Source organism: Cyprinodon variegatus, unplaced genomic scaffold, assembly GCF_000732505.1.
Source record: "Cyprinodon variegatus isolate N-32 unplaced genomic scaffold, C_variegatus-1.0 Scaffold228, whole genome shotgun sequence".
Taxonomy (NCBI): domain Eukaryota; kingdom Metazoa; phylum Chordata; class Actinopteri; order Cyprinodontiformes; family Cyprinodontidae; genus Cyprinodon; species Cyprinodon variegatus.
This window is the reverse complement of record NW_015150681.1, coordinates 81,445-92,428: the sequence shown is the minus strand read 5'-3', so window position 1 is coordinate 92,428 and position 10,984 is coordinate 81,445. Positions and strand designations below refer to the sequence as shown.

The 10,984-nt window shown below is 38.4% G+C and overlaps 1 protein-coding gene across 1 annotated transcript in view; it reads right to left on the bottom strand.

Moving 5' to 3' along the window:
* Positions 1–3,100: 3,100 nt before the first annotated feature.
* The window catches only part of LOC107088726 (XK-related protein 7-like), an 84,252-nt gene continuing 76,368 nt past the window's right edge, over positions 3,101–10,984 (bottom strand). Inside the window, exons 3-4 of the mRNA XM_015381079.1 lie at positions 9,086–9,305; positions 3,101–6,689 (exon numbers count right to left, since the gene is read on the bottom strand). Coding sequence (XP_015236565.1) covers positions 5,882–6,689; positions 9,086–9,305 — 1,028 coding nt within the window. The 3' untranslated portion in view covers positions 3,101–5,881. The remainder of the gene's footprint in view (positions 6,690–9,085; positions 9,306–10,984) is intronic.

The window sequence follows — 10,984 nt, the reverse complement described above, 5'->3', positions numbered from 1 at the left end:
CTATCCCACAACAACAACAACTGTAAATATCTTGAATGACGGGTACCCTGTTTTAAAGTGAAATAGGAATAGAATTAAACATTTTCGGGGTAGGTAATACATAAAAAGGATGAATATGAGGAAAATCCTTTCATACTTAACACTACATATTTTAGAGGACCTGTAATGCTGTGTGCTTATTCCTCTTTAAAAGATCCTTACAAGTGTTTGACGTTAATGAAGGAAGAGAACAAAATACTGGATCCAGGAAGAATTAGAGAGATTGACAAAGTAGAATAGTTGAAAATCCTTCTCTGTCGCATTCTGAAATTTTAAAGGAGAAGCCTAGTCCAGCCATCTAGAATGAAATTAAGCCTCTTCAATAAAATGTTAAGACGTTTTTACACTTCTTTGTCGTATAGCCAATAAGTGTGGAGGGCATTGCACATGTTAGAATCTGAGCCCCTCTATCCTGATTTTTAATATCACAGATTTCTGAGTAGCATAGGTTTTCTTTACGTTCCACTAAATACTTTACAGCAAACTGTGGGACACATTAGGAAACAGCAGAGCGTGCAGCAGCAAATGGCAAATTCAACAGACAATACAAACAGCATGGAGAAACTCTGGGAACATGTCCTTAATGGGATGCTGCTAAGGTGGCAGCCAGTGGTGGCCCAGGTACCTCCAGTCCCCAACGGGGGATCTGCCTGTGACAGACGAGGGAGAAGTACATCTATAAAGAGGGCATTATATATTAACAGCAGAAGATGCTCGAAGGTCACATTATACCAGGATATGAGTATCGTTCAACATTAATCAGGCTGTCAAAGCAGAACTGTTGATGCAATGTGGATATAAATGTTTTTGTTGGCCAACATGGCACAAACAGAAATCATTAAATTTATTGTCTTCTATGATACTGAGAAACAGATCCATGGCCTCAGCCACCGAGGTCCTCGATATCTATACTGAGCTGCAACATTTTGATGTTACAGCAACTAAGCAGGAAAAAAAAAAACATTTCCACCTTGCATTAAATGTTACCACTTTACATTAAATCAGTATATTTCTGTAAGTTTTCCAGAAGCAGACAGAAAAGGACCTCCACTTTTATGAAGTCAGATTAACTTAAATACAGTTGAAGTTAAAAGAGAACCTGCTTTGGAGAAAAATTACTTGTTTGATATAAAAGTGAGAAGAGTTGACTATTAGGGAGTTCTTCTTCTCTGGACTGTTGAGCACAATGCAATTTCTTTTAGCGGCATTTTGCCACACCCTGCCGGGTTAATAATGTGCTGCTGCGCTATGGGTTCTGCAAGAAACCCAAATTACTGGAATTAATGTGTACGCTCACATCAGCCTCGATGCAGTGTGGGTGTGGTTATAAAGACTATGCGAATCAACAAAGTGATTCCTCAAAAAGGAAGTTTGACTGGACATTGGCTCTTGCAGCACCATCCAAGCTACTAAATTTCACAAGCCAAACAGAAAATGTCAAGCGCCGGACAAATAAAGTCCTGGTGAATTTCAGAATAAAATCCACCTACACTAACTTGACTAGTGAAAATAAAAACTGAAAAACTGAAATTATAGGAAACAAGGGGATACGGGATATTTATGAGCATGGGTAACGAATTTTGCTCAGCAGTTGCTGGAAAATGCACTAACCAATGTGAACTTCTTTTCTCTCAGATGCTGTTTCTGCAGCCAGAGGCTGTAGCGGGCCAGCCTGGTCTCAGTGTTCAATTTGAGTGAGTGAATGGCTTTTTGACTGCATTGCAGCTGCACCACCACTGTATTCAGTGTGAACCCAGCATCAGTGCTGCTACCAGACCTTAACCCCTGAAGCTGCCTCCCAGTTTGCTAGAAACATGGGGTCCATACGCTTTTAGCAATCAATGTTTTCTTGCCAAATGCCTGCTACCTTTGGGTATAAGTCAAAACACAATTGTGACAAATCTGCCTGATAGGTCAAGGATCCATTCCTGTCAATCCACCAGCCAACAGAATGAGGCTTATTAATTATGAAAAAATATTCAAAAGTATTGAACAGACATCAACACCCATCAATAACAGTGTACCCTCCAACACCTGAGCGTTTGCATTGTCCAGGATGAAAAACAACAACAGAAAGTGACATATTGATCCAGTCATTATCCTTCTGTCTTCACTGCTGCCTCCCTTGTTCTTTGCTAAATTACAGGAAAAAAACAACAACAATATTTACTGTTTATTTGCCAACTGCCGTGTGAAAGAAATGCCTGGAATCAAAATGTCAGTCTTGAAACCGTTGTTAATTTAAAACAGTTGGAAATCCAAATTAATTAAGCATTGGCTTGTAAGTGGCGTTAAAGTGTACCAGGGTTTCTGTTTTTTAAAGGTTTGGTTCTTAGATTGCTAAAACAATTTTTTCCCCAACAGTTTAAATATCTTTATTTGAGGTGTCCCAGAATGCAGCGGGGTGTGTTTAGTTATCTCCAACTGTATGAATGAAATGAAAAGCTGCCTCTCCCCTACTTAATGGCGCACTGGCAGAGGAAGGTTACACAAAATGGAAATCTAAGTAAGTAATTTTTCTTAAAATAAGTGCATTTTTTTCTTGAATCGAGGAGGAAAGTGAGACACTTTGCCAATGGAACAAGACAATTTACATTTAAAATAAGAAAAAAACTACTGCATTGTCTTATTTCAAGTTCATATTATCTAATTATCTTATTTCAAGAGTAAAAATACTAATTTCATTGGCAAATCATCTTATTTACCTACTCAGATTAAGGGTAAATACACCTAATTTATGAAATTTTTACTTATTTCTAGATCGTGTGTACAATAGATTTTTTTCCTTTCTTACAAGAAAAGACATTTTTTTCAAGTCACGATTAACATGCAAGGTCAACTAAAAGTAAGTATTACACATCACTCTTAATGTAAAGCTGTTTTGAAACTATATTTGGAAAACTCAATAAAATGGCAAATGTAAACTGCTACCTGAGCAAATAATTTAACTAATTAACCAGAAGCTATTAGCTTTTTTAATCTCAGTGTTACTCTGTGAGGAACAGATTTAATCCATCCATCTGTCCAACTGTCCATCATCTTTAAGAGAATAAGTCCCAGAACAAAAAACCCAATTTTTACTTTTGCCAAAAACACCAATTCTTGCAATCTGAAGCCAGAGTCGTTGTGTAATGTTGATTTTCTAGGTTTGCTCCAGGTTCTCCTCCAAGTTGTATATCTAAAGGGGGAGGGGCCCTGAAGGCATCCTGATCAACTGTAACAGATCAACTGTAACTGATTCCTTGTGATATTTCCTGTGGATCAGAAAGCGCTTAAACCCATCTCCAAAGGCGAGTCAAGCCTCAGTGCTGATGTAGATTTAGGGGACATGACTCATCTCTTCTCCACTGGCTGCAAACTGCTCACTTGAGTATGAGCTGCAGGTGACTGCTTAAAGAAATAACATTATCTGCAAAAAAATATTCTCAAACTAGAACACCCTCCATTTCATGAATGCACCTCGAGGTCCATGATATCCCTAGATTCTTCCCCAGTATTAGAGGCAGAACTGGTGGGGTCCAGACTCCAAACTTTTTCTGTGCTAAGTATGCAAATGGATAATTGTTTGTTATAAAAGCCCCACCCATCCCCAATTCTCCTGCAGCACCACAGGTGGACCAGAGCACCAATCTCCTGTGACCCATCAAGAAAGGGTAAAGAAAGATAACATTTCTTTAATGAAAGCAAAGCATTAGTTTGCAGAGGAAAGAAAGTTGGGTTTTTATATAAATTCAAAACATTAGAATCAAATTATACTCAGGTATTTTACTCCCGTTATAATGATGTGGCTATCTCATACCAACTCGTGCCTTACGGTGGTAAAGAAGGCTTTTGCAAATTAGAAGGCATCTAGGAAACATTTCTTAATCTAAAAAAAAACAAAAGAAAAAAGAAAAATCCCAAACAAACAAAAACATAAAAATACACACAATCAGTGAAGACATGAGTTCTACATATGATACCAACACATCCTGTATGTAATACTCTGGTCATCATTTTTTTTTTCATAAGTAGTTGCAAAATCCTTTAATATAGCAACATTTTTGCCTTGTTACAACATGAAAAGAAATTTATTTGGAGCCTGACAGCATTTCCTATCTCTTAATTTGGGACCAACAATAAGAGCTGATCATTTTTCCTTTTAATTGGAAACTCTCATTGCCGCTTATCAGTTGCATTGCACTTTTAGCAACTTTGCCAATGTTTCTATAACTTCTTGAGGCAGTGACTATCTCCACCGACGATACAAACTCTAAGCACCCAGAAGGTTTTTATTTATTCATTTTTTTTAATTACTGCTCATAACCTTCTAAAATCTTAAAACATGGTGGCCTTCAAAATAAACCAAACCTAAAAAAAAGAAATGATACGGTTGCGGCGGGTATATCCTTTTTGTTACAAAAGACATCAACTATTGCAACTAGTAGTTTGCAAAAACATTTCTGTAGTCTTGGTTTTTGACAGTTTACTTTAAACAGGTGTTATATTTCTTTTTAGTATTTTTTTGCCCTTAAATCAAACCCTTAAAAACCATACTGAAATAGATCATTAATCTTTCATATACTACATATTATGATTTTTAGAAAAAGTGAACCACTTTGGACAACATTTAGACTCTTACGAGTAAATGAAGCTTCCTTACTCACAAAATGCATTCATCACCTAACTACAGCTTATTTTAACATCTTATACAGTATTGGACATCTGCATTTATTCCACTGTACATCACAGACCTGTTTCTGGCGATTTACAGCATGCCATATGTTGGTAGCTATTGGAGAAGCTGCTCACGTACATCCATTTATCAGATCCTCGTTGAGCTTTCCCCACAAGTCCAATGGGTTGGGGTTGACAGTGCAGCTAGGATGTAAACAGCGAGACTTGTGCTATGGCTGCAATTGTGGCACAAATGGATGGGTGAATTGTTATCAGTTGTATTGCAGGCCTACATTTCTTGAACCAATTAAGCTTAAACTGAGCTGCGGTCTTTCCTCAGATGAAAACCGGTGCTCTGCTGGGAATTTGAGAGTGAATGATGAAATGTTTAAAGAGCACATTTATCAAAGATTTGTGAGGCACATGCAATGTTTTGGGGACAAGATGAGATGCAGGGAACAAATCGACCTTTGCAACAAATCAACTCAGACTTTTCTGTGTGTTTTTGCAGGTAATCTCTAAAGCATGCCAAAGTAATTCATTGGTTAATTGGAGGTAAGATGTGTCTGTTTATCTTGGCTAAACCTGTGATGAATTTAGTTGTAGACAATGGCTCAGCATCTTTGAACGTAAAATTACATAGACTGTAGATTTATGTTGAATGCTGTTGCATTTTTCCCAAAACCAAAATGATTGCATGTCCCATGCACACTCTGACAATCTGTTTCTTCAACATTTCGTACATTTCTGTTCTCTCTTTACAGCCTGAGGCTCAAGTTCATGTGGCAGACTGTTTTTTTTTTTTTTATTATCTCAAGCTTTATTTCTCTGGTGTCTTTTTACTTGTTGCTCTGACCATCCAGGTTGAAAGACTTATTGGTCTCAGGTGTGGGATTAAGTTCCTTGTGATTGAAGTGTTAGAAAATATATTGGAGACAATCCTGGTTCAGCATTACTCCATTAACTCCCCACCAGTGACTCTTGCTAAAAGTTCTTCAACAGCTTTGGTCCCACATTGAGGCTCACATTTCACAATCGCTGTCTGACAACCTCTCTTCTTAAGACGACTTACCAGACACTCTCCCTTTTATCCTACTTCCAGCACAGGTAGTCCTGGGTTGAAGACCGATTCCTGGTGGAGCCTTGGTCCCAGGCTGCACTTTGTAGTTTGAAAGCCCCTATTGGCTTAAACGGTTGTCTCATATTCTAACACTTCTTTGCTGCCCATCAAGCTGCTCCTGTACTGAATCCGTGGACTGATGGCTGATGTGTTTTCTAGCAGAAGGATGGTTTTGCGAAGGCGCCGGTCGATAAAGTGTGCGTCCCAGGCCGGGTATCGCTTTCTTGGGAGGTCGATCCTGATTACAGGACCCTCCTGTGCACGGGATGTAGAGGAGGTCCTGTGAAGAAGAGCAGGAGAGGCGGAAGGGGACGGGCGTACCTGGAAGACGGGCAGGCAGCTCTCCTTGTCTCTGTCCCGTTCCCCAGGAACTGGCTCCCCTGTGTCTTTATCTTTAGTCCTGGGCAAAGTCCGTGGAGGACTGGTAATGACCATATCTGTTTGGGACCCTTGGGATGGAGTTAGGCAAGCGTCAATAACTCCCACCATCCCCCCTGTACCAACAACACCCTCATCAACACATCCTCCCCACTGAGAGCCCAGGACCGGCCCATCTGGGTGTAGCCAGCAGTAGTAAACCAACATAAAGAAGGTTCCCAGGGCAAAGCTGCAGGCCACTAGGCACACCACTACCAGGGCAGATGAGTCGGTAGTTTGGGGGCCACGGTATGTGTACCAGGCAGCCGTCAGTGCCACATTCTCTGCCAGCGTCACAGAGTAATACAAAGCCATGCGGAGGCGACTGGGCCCTTCTTTGACGTTGAACCAGCAAAATATGTAGATGATACCCACAACCATGTTGTAGATAATTTCTTCCCACTTGGACATACAGAAGTCAGTCTCACCCTGGATAATCCAAAAGGTCATCACGCACCTGGAAACAGTAATGGAAGTATGGTTACAGTTAATCATTGAATTGGAAATCAGAAAATCTTGTTGGTTTACAAAACTGACATGACATGTCAACCCTGTTCATAAAAGCTTTTGTTCAAGAAGTTCGAGTCTATGAAGGTTATTCTGACCATTTGGTCATAACTTGATTTTTTGCCAGTTTAAGTAACAGGTGTATAGAGTGGAATCTGAATGTGCAGCACAGGGCGGTAATAAAGAATTAGGTTTAAATGAAGCCATGTAAAAGTCATCTCTGCTTTTCTCGTTATAGTAGCTTCATCTGGTCCTTTTCTGTTTGGCTGAGACTCCATCCTGGCAAGAAATATCAGCTGGGCTGCTGCCATCAACACCTTTGATTGTAGATGATAGAGTTGGGCCTGTTTTTTAGTGTTTAGTCCTGTTTTTTCTCTTAGAAAGAGCTAGTGACTAAGCTTTTACTATGACTAACTTTATGTACTCTCTTTCATTCCTTTGACATAAAAACTGGCTCTGAGCTTGCCTGCTTGTCACTTTCTTTCCTAGACAGAGCCACCAATGAGGCTAGTTTGTATTACCTTTTCTAACATAAAAAGTATTTATGGATCAGTGATTCGGTAGTCCTCTCATTATCTGTTTCTCTCTCCTGGAACCCCCAGTGCCTCTAGGTACAACGCCGCTCACATTGAGCCTGGTTATGCTGGAGTTTTATTCCTGTTAAAAGAGAGTTTTTCCTCTTCACTGTTGTTGCATGCATGTTTGGTTTGAGGGTTTTCTGTAGAGTCAACTTTAAAATGGAAGTATATTTCTACAGTTGCCACATGCTTATTCAGGAGGCGCATGTTCTTCAACTCAATGACTCAAATCAATCAGCTGGTTTTCCTTAGACAGAAAACTATTTACCAATCTGACAAGTGCCTTTAGACAGAGCCTTGTATAAAATGTACATCTATGCGTAGAAAAAAAAAAAAATCATCCCAGTATCATAAAGTTAGAGCATGAATGACATTTATTTATATTTTCTTCTTTATTAACTCTACATCTTAAAAAAATAGATAAAAAAAATCAAGTTAACAATATTTTTGTTAGCAATGAGGCAAAACTTCTTACTTGGGCCAATTTACAGCTGTTAATCTGTGAGCGCAGCGCGCACTAGATGAGAGCGTGAGACAATGTTCTTTTCTGCCTCTGATATAATAGACAGCCATTAATAGCAGTTATCAGTCCCAAAGAATGGGGGCTGCGTCTCCTCTATCTTCTAATATTTTTTTTATGGCTAATAACATGTAGCTTATCATTGATAACAGCTGCTTTGGCCATATCTAAAACCATACGTTTGACTTTCGATTTACATACTTTATAACTGCTAACAACAGCCATTTAATTAGATGATAACATCCGAAGCGGCTGAAACGGCTTTGGATACACTTTGTGATCATGGGTGGGGTTGCACTTTCTTATTTACGGTTTTAAATGGGGATAATTGCGGGTAATGGGTATGGTCCTGAACTGTTGTGATGGGCATTTTTTTAATCTACATTTGTAAAGCTGTTAAACATGTTCACAGGGAATACGACAACCTTGCGTTGGACGCCCGACATTTCAGCCATATAAACCCTATAAACATTTAATGAGTAAGTTTAACTATTCAGAATTACCATCAGAGATATCTGTAAAGTCATTCAGACTAGTCAAAACTGCAGTTTCAAAAATATTTAATTCACTTTTCATTAGGCAAAATGGTGTTGCAAATATAAGTAATTATTATCCAGTTTAGGAATTAGATCTTAAAACATATACCAAAGCCTCTATTCGCTTACCGGTTCCTGTTGTCTGTTCAGCTCATCATGGTGAGTCACAACACTGCATGTGATGTGTGAAGCCAAACTGTTTCAGTGGCTGGATAATTGCTACCAGCAGTAAGTCTTTCCAGAACCCAGTATCAGGAGTTGCTCTCCTGCTTGAGGAGGATTGATCGACCGGGTCTGGGTCGACGCCAAAACCACATCCAGTCCCTGATTGTCTAATGCAACGCAAATTATCAGAGAAGTTCAGAACTTTCAACTAAAATGAAATGTCCGTTTGCGCCTCTGTGTCTCCACATAGACACTTCCTTTGCATCACTGTTCGGTCACTCCTGAACGCGCCTCTATGTAGGGATTACATGGAAGTCACTTTATTCTCTCCAATCCAAATAATTGTGAATGCAACATTAGAGGTATGACTAGTTCTAAAAAATGACTGGGGCTCTTTTAATATGCATTTGTGTGCATGGCTGCAATGTTCTTTTCTACAGATTTATTTTTCCTGTTTTACATCACAAACACAAGTGCTGATGATTTTCTCAAGGTGAGCGTGCTAGTATGAATGAAAATCTTTGGACTTTGATAAAAAGTTACGCACCAGTGACTGACGATGAAGATGCCAAAGTAGAGCTGGAAGACAGAGGCAAAGAGAGCGAAAGCCACAGTCCTGGCTCCAATGGTGAAGAAGTGCCACAGCATCTGGGCAATCACAGCCTTGTAGGACATGGGCAGCTTGTCGTCGCGGGAGTCCCGAAGAACCTTCTGGTAGGAAGCGATCATCCAGGCCAGCGAAACCAGTGATGCTGAAGCTGAGAGACCTGGTGAAACAGGAAAAGTGTGTTGAAAAAGGTGGGTTACAGCAAAATGATATTTTGATGTGTGGAATTCTTGTTATTATCTTATGCGGTTTATGTAAATATCAGGACAAGGAAACACAGAAACTGGATAAGCTGTTTCGAGTTTTAACCTGGTAGGTAACACTATAAGCACATTGTAACTTTTAAACCACATTTGATCTAAACAGGGGATTAGATTATTTGTCATCCAAGCTCTTTTAAAAGTTAATCAGTTAGGACTTTACCACTTCGTACAAAGTTAAAATAATCTTCATTTCAGTTCGAATTTAATTTAGATTATTTTGTAGCACCAATTCATCATCTCGATAAAATAGAGACAGAAACTTAGAGGACTGCATCATGGACTTCCAGTATTCACTCTTCCTGGTTGAGGGTCACTTGTTGCATTGTGTTGTTGAGCCTGTACCAAGGATGCATGCAGGAACAGTTGAGAGCAGTCGGTCACAGAGCTTTGAGCTGCCCAGAGCACCGTTTAACACATTAAACATTCATATGTGTTAATAAAGTTGCCTCATCTAAAATTAGGAGCAAACCAAACTGAGAGAGCAACAAATTAAACAAGAAGCATCTTGTTTAATTCACTTTGCTTTTGAATGTTTCTTTTTATATCCATGTTTTTCAAATCATGTTTTTAGGTGATTTTTCTCTAGCTGAAAAAGATTTTTTCTGCCTATTTTTAGGGAGTCTCTTCTGTTGCAGTTTTAGGTTGACAGTAAGATATTTCTTTTTTAAAATGGTTCAAGAAAGAATCTTAAAACCTGAAAAATCTAAAGTTACAGGTAAGAATTATTCTTGATCATTCTTGTTTAACAGAAGCCTGTAGAATCTCAGGTGGAACTAATGTTTGTTTTTATTATGATTATGTTTTATTTTCTGAGCTTTTCACAGTCTAACGGTGAAATGGGGACATTTTCCAATCCCCAAGAGTCTAGGAAAGGAAGTGTTTCTCACTAATGCCTAATTCTTCACTAAAGGATGATGGATCCATAATAGTTTCAAATGTCCCTAAAACTCATCATCAATTATGTAAACATCAGAAGAGCAATCTACCAAATCTCCAGATTTAATGAAGAATGATTACAAATCCATTTGGTTTAGATTTTGCACATCTGCTCTGCATCTTTGCTTTATTGGTTTAAAGAAAAATGTTCTGAAACTATACCTTTTGGACTATACTAAATTTATATACTAACTCATTTGCACTTCACTATTTATTCATGCATTTCTTTAAAGACAAAAGCAGTAGAAGATGGAGGTATGGATTTATCAAAAATGTAATTTACTTATCTTATATCTTAATAACTTTATTTTAGACAAATAGCAAATTACAACATGTAAATACACAAATATTATGTATAATTAATGATATATGTAATTAGACTATATGTATAAATTAGTGCGTCTGAAATGGGATAAAACGAAGGTAAGGCATGTTTATTTTCATAGCACATTTCAGCAGCAAGATAGTTTAAAGTGCTGTAGATGATAAAAAAGAAAAAGAGAAGTACATTGCAGTTGCATTAATGCTACACAAATGAATAAAGAGAATAAAAGTGAATAATTGAAATAAGACTAATATCTTAAAAACAAAATTAAAGTGAATGAAGAAGTAAAATTTATTTAATCATCCATCCATCCAT